At 55.4% G+C, this 18,606-nt stretch overlaps 4 protein-coding genes across 4 annotated transcripts; 1 reads left to right on the top strand and 3 right to left on the bottom strand.

Annotated features, from left to right (window-relative positions):
- Nucleotides 1–37: 37 nt before the first annotated feature.
- PHACADRAFT_117399 (uncharacterized protein) lies at nucleotides 38–3,175 on the bottom strand. The gene is made up of 10 exons (XM_007393689.1): nucleotides 2,568–3,175; nucleotides 2,208–2,436; nucleotides 1,889–2,155; nucleotides 1,787–1,833; nucleotides 1,240–1,728; nucleotides 1,155–1,188; nucleotides 1,024–1,102; nucleotides 633–966; nucleotides 437–575; nucleotides 38–381 (listed from the first exon to the last, which is right to left on the bottom strand). The coding sequence occupies exons 1-10, from the start codon at nucleotides 3,107–3,109 to the stop codon at nucleotides 307–309; spliced, it is 2,235 nt and encodes a 744-aa protein (XP_007393751.1). The 5' UTR covers nucleotides 3,110–3,175; the 3' UTR covers nucleotides 38–306.
- A 1,527-nt stretch (nucleotides 3,176–4,702) lies between these two features.
- PHACADRAFT_252753 (uncharacterized protein) lies at nucleotides 4,703–13,709 on the bottom strand (the record flags this gene model as incomplete). The annotated part of the gene is made up of 11 exons (XM_007393688.1): nucleotides 13,545–13,709; nucleotides 13,422–13,493; nucleotides 13,254–13,371; nucleotides 13,097–13,196; nucleotides 12,780–13,046; nucleotides 12,697–12,720; nucleotides 12,623–12,641; nucleotides 12,542–12,569; nucleotides 11,887–12,493; nucleotides 4,814–4,927; nucleotides 4,703–4,763 (listed from the first exon to the last, which is right to left on the bottom strand). Coding segments are annotated over exons 1-11 (1,548 nt in total), but the record flags the coding sequence as incomplete, so codon positions are not given.
- A 448-nt stretch (nucleotides 13,710–14,157) lies between these two features.
- On the bottom strand, nucleotides 14,158–16,750 carry PHACADRAFT_252751 (uncharacterized protein). Its single transcript, XM_007393687.1, has 12 exons — nucleotides 16,548–16,750; nucleotides 16,420–16,491; nucleotides 16,253–16,370; nucleotides 16,096–16,195; nucleotides 15,775–16,044; nucleotides 15,699–15,722; nucleotides 15,630–15,648; nucleotides 15,545–15,572; nucleotides 14,901–15,492; nucleotides 14,734–14,844; nucleotides 14,619–14,679; nucleotides 14,158–14,561 (listed from the first exon to the last, which is right to left on the bottom strand). The coding sequence occupies exons 2-12, from the start codon at nucleotides 16,420–16,422 to the stop codon at nucleotides 14,328–14,330; spliced, it is 1,560 nt and encodes a 519-aa protein (XP_007393749.1). The 5' UTR covers nucleotides 16,423–16,491; nucleotides 16,548–16,750; the 3' UTR covers nucleotides 14,158–14,327.
- A 1,083-nt stretch (nucleotides 16,751–17,833) lies between these two features.
- PHACADRAFT_193554 (uncharacterized protein) lies at nucleotides 17,834–18,447 on the top strand (the record flags this gene model as incomplete). Its single annotated transcript, XM_007393686.1, has 3 exons — nucleotides 17,834–17,924; nucleotides 17,985–18,156; nucleotides 18,186–18,447. 3 exons carry the CDS (start codon nucleotides 17,834–17,836, stop codon nucleotides 18,445–18,447), a joined length of 525 nt encoding a protein of 174 aa, XP_007393748.1.
- Between the last annotated feature and the right edge of the window lie 159 nt (nucleotides 18,448–18,606).

Raw genomic sequence — 18,606 nt, 5'->3', positions numbered from 1 at the left:
ATCGCTTCCCAGTTCTCTGATGTTGGGACCACCGCAGCGCAACCAAGGCTGTGTCAGTCATAATGCACGGTCTCACAACTCCGCCGTGGTCAAAACGTTGCCCACGTAATCGCGCCGAGAGAATGAAGTGTACAATGTCACATAGCATGGATAATGTTGAGTAACAGACGACGGCCAGCAACCATTATTTGCTATAGTGCGTAAGATGTGGGATGCATGAATGAATAGTGTCCCTTGTGCATGGAATGGATGAGGATGTTAGTAACCAATACTCAAAGATGTAGAGTGTGTTGCACAGTCCCTTCATCACAAGCCGCCAGCAGGAGCCTTGTCGCACTGTCCTCCAGACAGAGGGCCAACGGGCCGTGGCGCCATCATTAGCTGCGACGCGCGAATTAGACTGATGAACACGGTAAAATAGAGCTCTAACACGTACGCGGATGGTTTGAATGGAGGTGTAGGCCGCAGCAATGAGACCAAAGACCATAAGAGCGATATCAGCTAGCTTTTGCCTCCGCGTGCGAGCACACGCTCTGTAGTGCAACATGGCGGGATAAACATAGCACAGCGGCACGCTTCACAGGATATCGACTATGAGATGCAGGACGATGCGAGGGAGTAGCAACACTCACCAAGCAAAGCTTCCGACAAACGAGACGAACTTGTCTAGGTCGGCGGCACCAACATAGCTGAGCCCGGCACAGAACATCACCGTTAGGAATCGAAAGATGTTCTTTTGCCACTTGACGCGAGGATTCATCTTTCCGCTGCGCTCGAAGATGCCATTCTCCATGATGCGAACAGCAGGGAACAGCTGAAGCGGCACTGAAAGCATGATGGCGAGCGAGTACAATAACTGCACTACCTGCGTAAGCTTGCTTGTGGTGTCGAGGTTGACGATGACCACGGTCTGGACGTTCGCACCAAATGTCAGATACGACATCACACCCGCGCCGCAAAACAGGACTGATAGCAGAGTTAGATGTTTCAAAAAAACTGTTTGTATCTGAGGTCTAGACTCACCCATGAGAGTGATCATCACTCCCGAGAGGACAGCCGGAAACTTGCGAGGTTCCTTCATCGCGTCCGTGATAGGAATAACCTAGACTGCGGCGTTAGGAGAGATGACAGGCCAAGCCGGGACGCGGACTCACAAGACCGATACCTTCAAAGGAGAAGACGGCTGTTCTAATGATCGAAGTCAATTGACAATCTGACGACAATAGACGTGACGCTTACCCGATGAGCAGCGGCCAGTCCTTAGGGTTAAAGAGCTCGACTTGTGCGGGTCCCCGTTTAGCCACGATGGCGGCTTCGCTCCCAAAGATGTAGATCAGTCCAGCCAGGATGAAAGCATCGGCGACGAGAGCAGTGGTACTGAGCTTCGCGAGATTTCTAATGAGAACCAGGGGTAGGAAGATGATCATTTGCAGAAGGATAAAGTACTGGATTCCGAGCAGCTTGGCGCAGTTCGTGATTGCCAGGACGAAAGCTTGAAGGTTTTCAGACACGAAGATTATGTATGCGCTGACGAAGCCGATTTGCGAAAGAGTGATGGATGACAGAATAGCAAAACGCATCCATGGACCGTAAAGCGCGCCGCCGATGTCACCAAAACTGCCAGAGACCACGAATTTCGCCTTGATGAGAAGCAGGAACGAGTACAACGAGATGAGGGCAATGAACGTAAGAATTGCCGACGAGAATAGGATGCCACCGTTGAAAAAGCTGAGGAGAAACATCACTTGATAAATCGATGCAGCGCAGGTATACGGAGATTACTTACGCTTTGCCAAGGAATAAAACGCCAGTTCCAACGAAAGACTTCAAAAGCTGTAGGTCGACTAATCAATCTCAGTGTACCGTATGACTGTCTTTCTGCACTTACCATGAGCACCGCCTGAGTGACCGTGGCGTCACCATGCGGGCCTACGCTTGGACGGCGCCTTCGAGATGCCGACCTCCGCAGGAGCGGAGATTGCTCCGTGGGTTTCGACGCGTCGCCAACAGGTGCTCCCATCGAAGATGAAGGGATGGCGTCCTCCCCGTCAGGGAGGGAAGAGGTAGCTCCGTAAGGAGTTTGGTCGGGAGCAGGAGTGCCTGCATAGTATGGGGTATAGCCCTCTTCATCGACCTCCTCAAGATCCTCTCCAGCCTGCAGCAATTGGATCAGCCGACCAGCACGCGACGCATGACTTGCCGCTTACGAAGTGCCCAAAAATGTAGAGGAATTCGATGAAGTTGCGCAACATGTGCGGCTCCTCCACACCCCGTTGCTGAGCCTGCAAGGCGACATAGTTCCGCCTAAACCCGCCAGGCTCGTGAATGTGCTCGAACGTCGGGTGAGGCGCAGACGTCGTCGATCCAGCGTACGACGCGGCGCGAGGGCGAGTTATTTGCCGATGCTTGTCGGCATGCCACTTGTATATGCCATGACTGTGGCAGATATATCGTCAGCGCGATTCTTCGTGAACGATACGGTGGACACTGCGGCTCCAACGACATCCGATAGGACACACGTGCGTCCACACTCGAGTCACGAGAAAGATCACCCAAGGACAACTCACGTTACATCTGCGCCCGGCGCGTGGTATGGTACAGGGAATGGCTCCGTATCTTCACGTTGAAGGCGTAATTGCGACGAAGAAGGCTGTTTCGAGAGTTGGCCGCTGTCTGAGCCGGCGCTGAAAGAGCCCCGAGGAAGGTCGGGGGGATGATCTTCGCGAGCGATGAGATGCTTGCGGATTATCCTGGCCTTCTCTTCGTCAGGGAGATCATCCAGGAGATTCACCTCTCCGCTAGCAGGAGTGCCGGGTCTGCGAGCAGACGAGGTTGGGACGGCCATCGAAGGTCTCCGCGAGGATCCCTCGCCTGGAGGAAGCGGGCTAGTAATACCCAGGCCTCTAGGCGTGCCGAATGGTGTTGATCGCGAGGGAATGTTAGGTGGAGGCGGCGTCCCAGTATATTGTGCTCGTAGCATACGCGGAGTTGGGGAACCAGATATGCTCGGACTGCCACTGGTGAAGTCATTGACATTGAGCCTTGGACTGTCGCTCCTAATGTCTAGAGGCCTGGAAGCTGAGGGTTTGTTGGACGATGGCGGAGACATGATGAGAGATGGTAGTGGTCGAAGAGAGAACGACGAATGTGGAGCCTTCGCGTTCGTCCAGGCTTGACCAGCGGCGCTCTACTACCGGAGCGCCGTTTCGTTTCGGGCGTCCGTATGCTTTGATACCCGACTAGCGTCGGCAAAGTTCTCGTTGGCAATCCTCCTGCTCCGCATGTCACAGCGTGCACAGGCCTATCGAGAGTTTGCGCCCGGAGTACGTGCTGCACTATTAGCTATAGTGAAAATTCCTGCAGAGATTAATGGTGCTAAGGTATCAAATAGCGTCAGCCTTGATACTGTCGAATGCGGAGTGGTGGCCGCGTTCGTCGGTAGGAGCTTAAGTGCTGAAAACATGCTTATAGTCGCACACCCGATTTCAAGCTGGCAGACTGCATCCTGTTCTAACACTGGGGCTCTGACATATTCGCCGCCGCCCGCGTGATGCAGATAGTATGATTCTTCCGAATCTTTCTCAGGTGGTCCTTAGCTCACTGTCAATTAGTATTTTCAACAGCGGCCTCATGTTTCAATCGTCTATCAATGGCACAAGCTTCTTCTGGGCTGCTGACAATCCAACCAGTGATAAGTCGATAAGTCTGCATGTGTGATGCTGCGGAGAATCAAATTTTCGATGAAATCCAGTATAGATAATATTGCGTCACCATCATCGACGCTGCGGGTAGTAAAGCGCAGAGTACCGCTGACATGAGATTTACAGCTATTGTGGTCTCCATATTCGTGCGCACCTAGTGGTTCTTAACTACAGCGCTTGAGTCGTCTTTGGAACCGCGGCTGCAAAGCAAACTACCGAAGTTGAACTACGGGATACAACCCGCCGAAAAGGCTCCAAGCGCAGCGAGTATCTTCGCGGAAGCCCTATACAGACCAAGCATATAAAAATAGCCAGCATGTCTGTAGTACTTTTGAGAAAACGGTAAAGCAATAGATCAAACGTATAGATCCCTCGCGCCACCATTGTTGCTCCAAGTGACCTGGTTCGCCGCCGATCCGTGAGTTGAAATGACTTCCGACGGTCCCCAGTCAAGGCCAGAGCCCCGGGCATTATGCATCAGGTCATCTTTGAACTATGAGCTACTTAGGACGCGACAGACGTTTCGAAGTATAAATCCTCGATATCTGGACGAGCAATGTACGGTTGTCATACAGCCTCTCGCGTTCAGAAGTATCCGGGGTCCTTTTGCCTCAGGGCACCGCTCCGAGCCGTGCGACCTGGAAAAATTATCTGATCTCCCTTCACGCGTCCATCATGTCTTTATCTTCGAGATAGCTCATTACACGCGACAGGGTTCAGAAAGCCATGCCGAGCTTCGGAACCTCGAATGACTCCCTGATCTCCCTCCATGCCTCCATCACTTCCCGGTCCTCGCCCTCAAGAGACTGTACGCTCTTAAATTCGTTGTCATCAGGGAAGATGCTGCTCTCGACGGGGCAGATGGTGCCGTTCTTCGGCAGCTTGCCCTCCCTGAAATACTCGCGAATGGCCTTGGCGGTGCAGACGGATGTCGCAGTCGGTGAGCAGTGCTGTGTGACGAGGGCATCAGACCGAGTTCATGAGACCAGATATAGACGCACCCCCACAGAGTCTTGATGCAGAACAACAGAGTTGTTGAAGCCTCGGGACATTTTCCGGGCACTAAACGAAATCAGTCAAGGCTGGCGGAACGAAGAGACGTGTAGGCGGCGTACTGTGCCAGGGGCGTCACAGGATCAGCAGTGTTGCCAATGAGGAGAATCGGGAAGGACGTGTTTCCGACAAATGGCCCCGCGAATCGCTCTACAGTCCTCGCCTTCCACCCACTACGGCATCGTGGACTCATCAGATACAGCACCTATACAAAGACATAAAGTCAACACTTACGTGCAATACACTCTTTCTGGCCACTGGTCCGCAAACTCTGAGCCCGCACGCAGCCGCACGAAGTGCTCCTCGAGATCCTCGATCGTGTCCGCGGCGCGCGCCGGATCGGAATCCGCGCACGCAATCGCGAAGACTGCGTCGGCCGTGATATAGGCTGGCGGCGGGCGCGAGTTGTCAGAGCACTCGCAGGTGAAAGGCGCATGCACGGGCACAATGCCGAGCAGGCGCGCGAGCGGCAGCCCGTCGCCCTTCTCAACCTGCGCGAGCGCATGCAGGAGGTCCATGGTCGGGTGGTTTGCTTTCTCGGTCGTTACGCCGCCGTATGGCGCGTGGAGCAGCGCAAAGAGCGCCTGACGAGCAAGCTTATAGTCGACTAGGCCATACTCTTTGCTCGCCTCGTTGTTGTACACCGGCAGAGGCCGTTTCTGAAGGCTGTCGAAGATTGCTGTGAGGCGAGCGTGCACCTGATCAGTAGTGGACTCATAGAGCGCGCATCTGAGAGGGCCTGAGGCAATGCAGGCGTCGAGGATCATACGCAAGGCCAGGTCAGCGTCAAGCAAGCTGTCGGACCAGAGTCCGGAATAGTAATCTTCGGCATCCGCGACACCTGAAACAGCAGTTAATGAGAACCAATCCCTTCGAAATGTATAATAATGTACCGTCGATGATCAGTCGTCCTACATGGTTCTAGACATATGTCAGCGAGCAGACAACCGCTTCCCATTTTTTTGGGTAGCTACTTACGGGGAACATGGCAGCAAATCTGACAGCGGCACAGGTGTCAGCTACCACGCCAACAGGAAAACGGGTAAGAAACATACGTCGCGCCAAGGATAGTCCCATAGCTAACAGCCCACGTTAGCTATCCGAAGGGCCTCACTAACCGTCATAACCTACGAAAATCCCCAATACTGCAGCTTGTCATGTCCATGTGCCCGCATGATATTCAACATGTCCCTCGCAACCAGCGCCGTGCCGACGTACGGTACTGATTCACGTGCCGTCTGGTTCGCGATGCTCCCAAACACCTGCGCCTTGGCCCACAGGCGCGGCACGGCGTCCGTGGTCGTGATCGGCATGGGATCTTCCAGCGCGCGCACGCGCCATGCTGCATCCTCGGCGCTATCGTTGAAGACGGCGACGAGCGGCGTCGTGCGCGAGACGCCACTGTTGCGCATCAGACATGAGTGAAAACGAGAAGGACGGGAGAGACACACCGAGGGTCGAAGCCAACGATATCGTATTCGTCGCCGATCAACTTCTGGAATTTTTCACCTAGACTAAGGACGAGAGTGACGCCTGAGCCTCCGGGGCCACCTGTGGAGTGCATTGTCTATAAGAAGCTCGAAGCGACGCGAATGCATGGCTTCGTACCAGGGTTAAAGAGGATTGGACCTCTGTAATTCTTGTGGCCAGGGGGGAACTTCGACGGGACCTTGATGAGCGAGATCCCAGCCTTGGGGCCGTCTGGCACAGCGTAGTTCAACGGTACCTGTGATGCGGTTTAGTATACGACGAAGGAAGTTGAGGAAGGGCTTGCCATCATTCGTGCACATTGCGACTGATTGTAGCATGATACCCACACCAGCGAATCAACACTGCTGGGTGGCACCTGCTCACAGGACTCAGCAGAGCACAGAAATATGTGATAGTATGGGCATACACTATCCCAGACGAGCTCTGGGTCATTCGACGCAAAGGGTACCCCTCGCGTTGGAGGGACCGCGTACTTTGCCACCAGTGTGCTCACGAACACTTTCGCGAGCGCGACGGTCCCCGCGAGGAGCACGACGCGCCATACGAGCGTCCAACACGAGCCCTCTCTGGACCTCTTCTCCTCGAACGGTGGATCAGGGACTTTGGAGTTCATGATGCAGATGAAGACGAAGGCGCGAGCATGGATTAGATCAGTCGAGTCTTATATGCTGGACCGTGAGACGTGAGCGCAGCCCTTGCCACAGACGGGTGCAGCCCTGGGACCTGAAGTTCCTGAAGGGTGGCAATGTCACATTGACTCAACAAGTACCGTGTGCATTGTTGCGCGAGATAGCGGGCGGGACTTTGATATAGCGAGCGGGATTTTGATACAGCGGGCGGGAACTTGAGATAGCGGGCGGGAGTTAGCCCGTGAGGGCGACACGCGAAGCATGCTTGACATCTGGGGTCATGGACGCGGGTACGTCCTGGTCTGTTCGCACTATAGGTACCACTGGTAGAAATAAGTATACGAGTCAAAGGAGAAGTACATACGGCCACCACATGCGCATATCGAACCTATTTATGACATATACAAAAAGCAGCGGCCGACAAAACATACGACGCTCGTCGTTGGCTCGTCGATCGCGAGCCGTTACGTCTACCGTAATCCGGTCCTTCTTGAGAGGAAGTGCTACGACGGTCCGTAATTGACTATAGCGACTGTCGCTGAACCTGACCGTGGCTTTCCTGTAGGCAGCTCTCATGGGTGCTACCTTTGAATGGTACTGTCGTGCGTACAAGTTTGCAAAGAGTTTACGATTCCAGCCGCGCCGTTCTCTCACCAAACGGGGTCGGGCCGAAGAGATTATCTAGCCGCTTAACGAGATCAGGCCAATCAGGCGCGATCATGGGACTGTAAACGAGTAAGCCTATCCAGTAGTCATGATAAGCAGATTGTTTAATCTGCTTTTCTTAACTCGTTTGCGTTGCTTACTGTGAGCGCTTCATGACTGATCTTAGACGGACATCACGAGCAAACGAACAATTTCCCTCTTCTCATGGCTCCCATAGTTCAAAGAGCATACTTGACATGTCGGGGTTCAGAAAGCTAGACTGAGCTTCGGGAGCTCGAACGACTTTCTGAACTCTCTCCACATCTTCTGGTCCTCACCCTCAAGAGCCTGCATGCTGGGGAAGATGCTGCTCTCGATGGGACAGATGATGCCGTTTTTCGGCAGCTTGCTCTCTCTGAAGTACTCACGGATGACCTTGGCAGTGCAAATGACGCCGCTGCAAGCGTGCAATGCCGTACAACGGGGGTAATGAGCAGTGTACACGAGACATGAACAACGGCGGCTGGACGTACTCCCGCAGAGTCTTGGTGCAAGACCACAGAGTTGTTGAAGTCTCGGGACAGTCTCGGGACATCTTCTGCGCGCTGAACCGAGATCAGCCAAGGTCCATAAAATGCAGAGACTTGTCTACGACGTACTGTGCCAAGGGTGTCACGGGATCGGCAGTGTTGCCGGCGAGGAGCACCGGAAAGGGCGCGTTCCCGACGAACGTTCCCGCAAATAGCTCTACAGGCTTCATCTTCTATCCGCGACAGCATTGTATACTGCAGCAGTAGAAAGAAAGAGCTTACGTGCAGAGCACTCGCAGCGGCCACTGGTCCGCAAACTCCGAGTGCTTGCGCATCTGCACGAAGTGCTCCTCGAGGTCCTCGACCATGTCTGCAGCGCGTGCAGAATCGGCTTCCGCGCACGCGATCGCGGCATATACGCCGGACGTGACGATGCTTGGCGGGCACGGGTCGTCGGGGCACTCGCACGTGAACGGCGTGTGCAAGGGCACGAGGCCAAACATGCGCCCAAGCAGCAGCCCGTCGCCCTTCTCTAGCTGTGCGAGTACATGCAGGAGTTTCATGCTCGGGTGGAGGGTCGCGCGGCCGTACGGCGAGTAGAGCTGGCAGGCGTCGAGGATCGTGTAGGGCCAGGTTCGCGTCGAGCAAGTTATTGGACCACCGTCCAGAGTAGTAATCATCGGAATCGACGACACCTGCACATGCGGTCTCAACATGGGCGCCGACACGACGAATGTCGGGATTGTCGTGGGTCTGCAACTCCGGTGGGTCAGCGCGGCCGCCTCACGCGCCAATGGCTCAATTAGGCGCACGCCGTTTCTCTGTTCCCTCAGGCTCTGCCAGCCCTCAGCTATTGATGGCGTCCTTGCGCGCGATGTGGGGTTGGGAAATGCGATAATCGGCCATGCGCATGATCTGTGGCAGGAACTGCAGAATTCGCCCGGGGGTGGAGACATGCACCGCCGCGACTGGCTTGTCATCCCCCTTCGCTCTGCTCCCAAGACCCTCATCTGGCATGATGAGGATTACGATCGGATAGACCTGGATAATGAAGACATTGAAGAGAGGCGAAAGTGCAGGAAATTTAATTGGTGCGCCGATGGGCCTTGTCATCCCAATAATACCGCGCGCGTAGGTTTCTTGGGGGTTTTGTTTTCGTGCGTTTCGCGCCGCAGGCCCGAAAAATGGCAAATGATAGTGTTAGCAGATAGGAACATGAAAAGCGGTAGCACTGTGTGTGACGCTGTGAAGGACACTCCTTAGAGCGGGAGCTGCTTGACCGGACGACGGGATTCGACGGGATTCACACAATGGGCAAATCCCGTATTTAGTTCCTGGGCGGGGCGCGAGTCATGCATCCAGTTTGCCTCGTTGTGTCAGCACGATCCCGCCTGAAACGTCGCTTTAGGACCCGAGTCCGCACCTCTTCAGGCTGTCCTCCAACGTCTGAGTTGCCATCAAAGTCAGTCTGAAGCCGAACTTTGAAACCCTAATTTGCGACATTTCGAGTCGCAACGGCCGTAGTTGTAATGAGACCCGCCTCGCCTCACGAAGCTCTGTGCACGATGATGCACTCCAGGATCATCATGACGCGTAAGTGCCTGCTGGACAGGCCTCCGATGTATATAAGCTCGCCCGACTGCCATAGCCAAACCACACATTCCCTACCTCTCTTGGTCCGACGACCCCTCACAGCTCTTTCGACTCCACGTTACTCACATCACAATGTACTTCACCATCTCCTTTGTCTTGGCTCTCGCTGCCACGACTGTTGTCTCGCTGCCGTCCCCCAAGGACCGGCGCGAGGTCCGCATCGCCCGTCGTGCCCCCGGCGTCCACGAGGCGAGCAGCAACTTGAACCCTCAGCCCGGGATCACCTCAGGCGTGGCCGGCGTCGTCATGAATGGCTCTGCAGTATGTCTCATCTTATGTCTCTGTGCGATGCGTGTGCCGACAGGCTTGATTTCCGCATAGGGCTCGTTCTCGAGCGTGAAGGCATCGTTCGTGATTCCGACGCTTACGGTGCCTGAGGGCGGGGACCCGGCTACCACCTTCTCCGCAGCCGCCTGGGTCGGCCTTGATGTCGACACCTGCCAGACCGCCAGCCTCCTGGCTGGTATCGCCTCCAGCATCTATCCCGATGGTTCAGAAATCTCTGGTGGTTAGTCCGCGCTCCTTGCCCTCCTCCTCGCATGCTGACCAACCATCCATAATTTCGCAGCTTATTACCAGTCTTCCCTTGGCGCCATGGTCGGCATTCCGGGCATCAGCCTCGCAGTGGGCGACAACATCACAGTAACTGTCACTGCGACGAACGCGACGTCGGGCACAGTGGTCATTGTCAACCAGAGCACGGACCAGACCGTTTCCGAGGTCATCTCTACAGGCACTCTGTGCGGGCAGGACGTAGACGTGGTCGTACAGGACTTCTCCACCAGTGGGGGGTCCCAAGTCCCCTTCGCTGACTTTGGCATGGTCAACTTCACTGATGTATCTGCCGAGACACCCTCAGGCACTGTTGGCATCACCGCTCCGACCATTTTCGACATAGGCCAGAACGGCACTATTATTACTTCCGTCTTGGTCTCGTCCTCGAGCGTCATGGTCGCTTACCTCTGATGCGGCAGAAAGAATGTAGGTTTCGGGGGTCTCGGGAAGTGGAAAGGAGATGATGTATAATTTATTTGTATATCCCGCGTGCTACTAGTAGAAGCATCGATATTTAATTAACACCGCTTGCATGGCTGGTTTGTATATCCTGCGTGTAGTCAGAAGGACCGATATACATTCTGTACCTGACGAGCCCATGGTGTCGTAGTGGGTGGAAGGCGAGGGCTGTAGAACGGTTTGCGGGGCCATTTGTCGGAAACACATCCTTCCCGATGCTTCTCATTGGCAACACTGCTGACCCTGTGACACCCCTGGCGTAGTACGTTACCGATGGTCCTCTTCGTTCCGTAAGCCTTGGCTGATTTCTTCCAGTGCCCAGAAAATGTCCCGAGGCTTCAACAACTCTGTTGTTCTGCATCAAGACTCTGCGGGAGTGCGTCTATGTCTGCTCTCATAAAATTTGTCTGACGCCCTCTTCATACAGCACTGCTCGCTGATCGCGACGTCTGTCTGCACTGCCAAGGCCATCCGCGAGTACTTTAGAGAAGGGAAGCTTCCGAAGAACGGCACTGTCTGTCCCATTGAGAGCAGCATCTTCCCCAGCGACAACGAATTTAGAAGCATGCAGACTCTTGAGGGCGAGGACCGGGATGTAATGGAGGCGTGGAGGGATATCAGAGAGCTATTCGAGGTCCCGAAGCTTGGCATGGCTTTCTGAACCCTGTCGTATCCGGATGAGCTATCTCGGGACTAGGGTACGAGGCCCACCGCAAGCGCTCACAAACTGCACCTGTACGCGAGTTTTATCCAACGATACAAGGAGTGTCGAATAAATATCGGTTCTTCTAACTAAACACGGGATATACAAACAAACCATACACCACCACCCCCTTTCCACTTCCCGAGACCACAAAGCTCATGCGCGTTTCACGGACGTCTCGCCCCCTCGCTTGATGTCCCCTTAAAGTGCGCCTGAAGTGACTTTGAATTCACTTTGATGGCGGTTTGGCACTGATTGAAAGGACTGGCGCGGCTTCGGGGTGTTGAAGCAACGGATCATACAGAATCCCCGGTCTTCCCGCCCAGGCGGCTCGCACGTGGCAGCAGACGCGGGCATTTTCGGTATAGCACCGTTTGCCGCCGTCGTCGGTGTTCAGAGTCCATGCACGTTTCATCCAGCGATATAAGCAGTGTCGCACCCATGTGAAAACAAAAGTCAACACTTACGTGCAATACACTCTTTCCGGCCACTGATCGGCAAACTCTGAACTCGCATGCAGCCGCACGAAGTGCTCTTCGAGGTCCTCGATCGTGTCCACGGCGCGCGCCGGATCGGAATCCGTGCACGCAATCGCGACGAACGCGTCGGCCGTGACATAGGCTGGCGGCGGGCGCGGGCTATCAGAACACTGGCAAGTGAACGGCGCCTGCAGGGGCACGATGCCGAGCAGGCGTGCGAGCGGCAGCCCGTTGCCCTTCTCAACCTGCGCGAGCGCATGCAGGAGGTCCATGGTCGGGTAGCTTGCATTTCCGGCTTCCAGGCCGCCGTATGGCGAGTGGAGACGCATGAACAGTTCTCTATGGGCGAGCTTATAGTCGATGAGACCATACTCCTTGCTCGCCTCGCTGTTGTACACCGGCAGAGGCCGCTTCTTGAGGCTGTCGAAGATTGCTGTGAGGCGAGTGTGCACCTTGTCTGTGGTGGATTCGTAGAGCGCGCATCTGAGGGGGCCTGAGGCGACGCAGGCGTCGAGGATCATGCGCAAAGCTAGGTCTGTGTCAAGTAAGTTGTTGGACCAGAGTCCAGAATAATAATCCTCTGCATCTGCGACACCTAAAACAGCAGTTAGTTAAAACCTCTTCGAAATTCACGATACCGCACCATCAATGATCAATCGTTCTACATGGTTCTGGACATAGGTCAGCCAGTAGACAACCGCTTTCCATTATTTTGGCTACTTACTGGGAACATGGCAGCAAATCTGACAGCAGAGGTGTGAGTCGCTACTCCGACAAGAAAACGTGTGAGAAACGTACGTCGCGCCAAGGATAGTTCCGTAGCTAACAGCCCACGTAACGACGTTAGTATTCGAAAGGTCCCACCAACCGCGATAACCTACGAAAATCCCCAATACTGCAGCTTGTCATATCCATGCGCCCGCGTGATACTCAACATATCCCTCGCAACCAGCGCTGTGCTGACGTATGGTACTGATCCACGCGCCGTCTGGTTCGCGACGTTCCCAAACACCTGCGCCCTGGCCCACAGGCGCGACACGTCCGCGGTCGTGTCCGGCACGGGATCTTCCAGCGCGCGCACGCGCCATGCTGCATCCTCGACGCTATCGTTGAAGACGGCGACGAGCGGCGTCGTGCGCGCGACGCCGCTATTGCACGTCAGGCCGAGATGTAAATGAGGAGGATGGGAGAGACGCACCGAGGATCGAAGCCGACGATATCGTATTCGTCGCCAACCAGTTTCTGGACTTTCGCACCTATTCTGAGGACGAGGGCGACGCCTGAGCCTCCGGGGCCACCTGTCGAGCGCATTGTCTGTGAGGAGTTCGAAGAGACGCGAAGGCACGGTTGCGTACCGGGATTGAAGAGGATTGGGCCTCTATAATCCTTGTCGCCAGGGGAGAATTTCGACGGGATCTTGATGAGCGAGACCCCAGCCTTAGGGCCATCTGCCACAGCGTAGTCTAACGGCACCTATAATGTTGTTCAGTACACGACGAAGACGTTGAGGAGGAAGGGCTTGCCATCATTCGTGCACATTGCGACTGATTATAACACGGTACCCACACCAGCGAATCAACACTGCTAGGCGGCACCTACTCAAGGAGCTCAGCAAAGCACGGAGACATGTAATGGCGCAGGCTTACACTATCCCAGACAAGCTCTGGATCGCTCGGCGCCAGGTGCGCCTCTCGCGGTGAAGGGAACGCGTACTTTTCCACCAGCATGGTCACGAACACTTTCGCGAGAGAGACACTCCCCACAAGGAGCACGATGCGCCACATGAGCGTCCAGCGCGACTCGGAGTCCACTCTGGGCTTCTTCTCCTCGAGTTGTGGGTCAACATCTTTGGAGTCTTTGTTCATGATGCAGGTGTAGACGAAGGCGCGAGAGTGGGTTGGGCCAGCTGCTGGGAACTTAAGGGCGGCAATTAATGTCACATTGACTCAACTAGTACCGTGTGCATTGTTGCGTGAGATAGCGGGCGGGGAAAGCCCGTGAAGACGACGCGCGAAGCGCAGTTGACATCTGGGGTTACGGGTGTGGGTGTGTCTTGGTCTGGTTGTACTAGGGGTTTCATAGGAATATACGGGGCAAAATAGAAGTATATTCAGTCACCGCATACACATATTGAGCCTCTTGCAGCATTCGCGGCCGACAAAGAGAGATGGCGCTCGTGGCTCAAGAGAGATTATCTAGCCGCTTGACGGGCCGATCAGGCGTGATCATCAGTAAAAGCAAACTAACCGATAAGTAAATGGGTAAGCCAGTCCAGTAATTAAGATAAGCGGATAGTAGTAATCCACTTTTCTTGACTCGCTTGCATTGATTACAGTGAGCGCCTCCCGACCGACATCGCGGGCAAACGAGCGATTTTCCTCTTTTCATTCTTCCCATGATGATCCCGGGTTCAATGACCATGATAGGGTTCAGAAAGCTAGACCGAGCTTCGGGACGTCAAACGACTCTCTAATCTTCCTCCATGCCTCCATCACCTCCCGGTCCTCGCCCTCAAGAGCCTGTACGCTCCTGATTTCATTGTCGCTGGGGAAGATGCTGCTCTCGACGGGACAGACAGTACCGTTCTTTGGAAGCTTGCCCTCTCTGAAGTACTCACGGATGACCTTAGCAGTGCAGATCGACGTCGCTGCAAACGTGCAATGCTGCACAACGGGGGCAATGAGCAGTGTATACAAGACATGAAAAATGGCTGGACGTACTCCCGCAGAGTCTTGATGCAGAACAACAGAGTTGTTAAACCCTCGGGACATCTTCTGCGCACTGAAGCGAGATCAGCCAATGTTCACAAAATGCATAGGCCTGTTTGCGACGTACTGTGCCAGGGGTGTCACGGGATCGGCAGTGTTACCGATGAGGAGCATCGGGAAGGACGTGTTCCCGATGAATGGTCCCGCAAATCGCTCTACAGGCTTCACCTTCCACCCGCTACAAGATCGTACATCCATTAGGTCGTGCAGGAGCAGCAGAAAGCAAGAGCTCACGTGCAGAGCACCCGCAGCGGCCACTGGTCCGCGAACTCCGAGTGCTCGCGCATCCGCACGAAGTGCTCCTCAAGGTCCTCGACCGTGTCGACAGCGCGTGCGGGATCGGCGTCCGCGCACACGATTGCGGCGAGTGCGCCGGGCGTGGCGACGACCGGCGGACGCGGGTCGCCGGGACACTCGCATGTGAACGGCGCGCGCACGGGCACAATCCCAAGCAGGCGCCCGAGCGGCAGTCCGTCGCCCTTCTCGAGCTGCGCGAGCGCGTTCAGGACGAGCATGCTCGGGTACAAGGTCGCGCGGCCGTACGGCGAGTAGAGCTGGCCGAAGAGCGCGAGCCGCGCAAACTTGTAGTCGACAAGGCCGTACTCTATGCGCGTCTCGTTGCTGTACACCGGCAGAGGTTGTTTCTTGAGGTTGTCGAAGATGGCTGTGAGGCGGTCGTGCACCTTTTCTGTGGTGGATTCGTAGAGTGCGCAGCTGAGGGGGCCGGCGGCGACGCAGGCATCGAGGACTGTGTGTAAGGCCAGGTCCGTGTCGAGCAAGTTATTGGACCACAGTCCAGAGTAGTAATTCTCGGAGTCGACAACACCTGCAGCAGTAGTCAGCCAAAGACAATCCCTACAGGGCGTAAGATACTGCACCGTCAATGATCAGTCGTCCTACGTGATCCTAAGTGTGCATTAGCAACCAGAATGACGCATGTCTACTGCTTCCTCGACTACTTACTGGGAACATGGCAGCAAATCTGACGACACAGAGGTTAGGATGTTTCATTAAAAGAAGAAAGAGACTCACGTTGCTCCAAGCACAGTTCCATACCTAACAATTCACATCAGCTAGTGCAAGCGTCCCACCGGCTGCCATGACCTACGAAAAACCCCAGTACTGAATCTTGTCAAACCCATGCGCCCGCATGATATTCAGCATGTCCCTCGCGACCAGCGCCGTGCCAACGTACGGCGCAGACCCTTGGGCCGTCTGGTTCACCAGCATCCCGAACACCTGGGCCTTGGCCCACAAACGTGGCACGGCGTCGGCCGTCGTGTTCGGCACGGGGTCCTCCAGCTCGCGTAGGCGCCACGTCGCATCCTCGGCCTGATCCTTGAAGACGACGACTGGGGGCGTCGTGCGCGAGACGCCACTAATGCGTTTCAGACTCGTGACGGCAGCAAGAGGAATGGAGACGACGCACCGCGGGTCGAAGCCGACGATGTCGAACTCGTCGCCGATGAGCTTCTGGAAGGTGGCACCCGACCCTGCAACGAAGCCGACGCCCGAGCCGCCGGGCCCGCCTGTGGCACGCAGCGCCCATGAACAAGTGGAAGTATCACGGAAGCACGACTACATACCAGGTTTGAAGAGGATCGGGCCTCTGTAGTTCTTGTCGCCCGGGGAGAACTTGGACGGGACCTTGACGAGTGAGATCACGGCCTGTAGGCCATTTGGTACAGCGTAGTCCAACGGCACCTGTGGTGCTGTTCAGCACCAGATCGTTGGAAGACGAGAAAAAACATGCCATCATTCGTGCACATTGCGACTGATTGTAGCATGGCATCCACACCAACGAATCCACGCTGCTGGGCGGCACCTGCTCGAGGGTCTCAGTGCGTTGAGCGTGTGCAGTGGGTAACGTCATAAACATACACTGTTCCAAACGAGCTCTGGGTCTTCCGGTGCAGTGTGCACATTCTGCGTCGAAGAGAACACGTGCTTTGCCACCAGCGGGCTCACGAACACTTTCGCCAGCGCGAAGGTCCCCGCGAGCAGTACGATGCGCCGCAAGACCGCCCAGCGCGAGCCCTTTTGGGATCTCTTCTCGAGCAGCGTGCGAGGGTCCTTGGAGCCTTCTACGTTCATGGTATAGGCGGTGCGAACGAATGAGTGTGTGCGGACTGGGTCACCTGGCTAGGCTTTTATATACGGGGTCGTGGGACATGACCGCAGCCCGGTGCGGCCCCGAGAAGGGCAACAAGGCGACATTGACGAACATTGACTCCACGGATGCCGTATGGTTTGCTGCGTGAGATAGCCGGTACGGAGGACGTCACGCGACTCGGCGCGGCGCCCAGGGCCGCCGTGGGCGTGTGTGTATCCTGGTCTGTTGGCAAGTGGTAGGAGTGTCACAGAACAATACATGTCACAACGGATGCACATAAGGTCTTACCATAGGCACCGACATGACGAATGTCGGGATTGTCGTGGGCCTGCAATTAAATCTCATGGGTCTCACGCCATCACGCGCCGGTGGCCCAATCACTTCGCTTCGGGACCCGAATCCGCATCTCTTCAGGCTATCCTCCAACGTTTGAGTACCGAGTACTGAGTCGCCATCGAAGTCAGTCTACAGCCAAACTTTGAAACCCTAACTTGCGACATTTCGAGTCGCAACGGCCGTAGTTGTGATGAGACCCGCCCCGCCTCGCAAAGCTCTGTGCATGATGAAGCACTCCAGGACTATCATGGTGCACAGGTGATTGCTGGGCAGGCCTCCAGTGTATATAAGCTCGCCCGACCATCATAGCCAAACCACACATTCCTCGCCTCTTTGGCTCGAAGACACCACAGACCTTTCGACTCTACATCGCTCACACTGCCATTTATCTCATCAACTCCCTTGCATTGGCTCTCGCTGCAACGACCGCCTTCTCGTTGCCGTCCCCCAAGGGCCGGCGTGAGGACGGCATCGCTCGTCGTGCCCGCCGCGGGCACAGCTCGAACTCCAATCCAGATGATAACCCTCAACCCCAGTTCACCCTAGTCAATTCTGGCGCCTTCTCGACCGCGTCTGCAGTGAGTCTCCTTTTATGTCTCTGTGTGATGTGTGTGCTCGACCCCCGCCCAGGACATCAGGCGCCACCGGGTCGTTCACAGTTCCGATAATTAGCGTGCCTGAGGGGCAGGACCTGAATCTCGCCTAGTCCGTAAGCATGATGGTCGGCTATGATTGGTACACCTGCCAGACCAGTGGCTTCCTGGGTGGTATCACCACCACCCTACAGAGTGGTTTGGAGACCGCTAGTGGTCAGTCCGCGCTCCTTGCCCTCCCCCTCGCATGCTGACAAATTATTCATATTTTCGCAGCCTATTACCAGACTTTTCCTGGCGATGTGGTCCCCATCCAGGGCTTCAGCGTCTCGGTGGGTGACAACATCACGATAAGCACCACCGGGACGAACACGACGTCGAGCACGGTGGTCTTTATCAACCAGAGCACGAACCAGACCGTCTCCCAGGCCGTCAATTCCGGCCCTCTGTGCATGGGGGAAGCAGACTGGTTCCCAGATGTGACCTCTTGGTGGGGGATTCGGACCAGCCGTCCCCCTTTGCCGACTTTGGCACGGTCAACCTCACTGGTGCGTCTGCCGAGACCCCGTCAGGTCCCGTCGGCCTCTCTGGCGCGACCACTCTCGAGATACAGCAGAACGACACCGTTCTTGCTTCCGTCTTGGTCTCGAACTCGAGCCTTAATATCGCCTATCTCCAATGCTGCAGAAAGGATGTACATTTTGTAGGCCTCGTGAAGTGGGAGGGAGATGGCGTATGATTTTTTTTGCACATTCTGCATGCTAGAAAGGCTGGTATTTATTCAGCACTGCTCGTATGGTTAGTTTGTATATCCCGTATGTAGTCAGAAGGGCCGATATTTATTCGAAATTACTTGTATAGCTAGATGAAACCCGCGTGGACTTTGAACATCCCTGAC

The sequence above is a fragment of the Phanerochaete carnosa genome, assembly GCF_000300595.1.
Source record: "Phanerochaete carnosa HHB-10118-sp unplaced genomic scaffold PHACAscaffold_3, whole genome shotgun sequence".
Taxonomy (NCBI): Eukaryota; Fungi; Basidiomycota; class Agaricomycetes; order Polyporales; family Phanerochaetaceae; genus Phanerochaete; species Phanerochaete carnosa.
The sequence above is the reverse complement of the archived record's forward strand: the minus strand, read 5'-3'. Positions and strand labels throughout refer to the sequence as shown.

Bases quoted from the DNA above. Each gene is read 5' to 3' on its own strand.
- PHACADRAFT_117399 (XM_007393689.1), bottom strand. From the start codon at position 3,109: ATGTCTCCGCCATCGTCCAACAAACCCTCAGCTTCCAGGCCTCTAGAC. The intron at 1,834-1,888 runs GTAAGTGCAGAA...GTCGACCTACAG, and splicing joins TCACTCAGGCGGTGCTCATG to CTTTTGAAGTCTTTCGTTGG. The intron at 1,189-1,239 runs GTAAGCGTCACG...TTCGATCATTAG, and splicing joins GACTGGCCGCTGCTCATCGG to AACAGCCGTCTTCTCCTTTG.
- PHACADRAFT_252751 (XM_007393687.1), bottom strand. The intron at 16,196-16,252 runs GTATGTAGTCGT...TGCGTGCCACAG, and splicing joins CCCGATCCTCTTCAAACCTG to GCGGGCCCGGCGGCTCGGGC. The intron at 14,845-14,900 runs GTGAGCTCTTGC...ACGATCTTGTAG, and splicing joins CCGCTGCGGGTGCTCTGCAC to CGGGTGGAAGGTGAAGCCTG.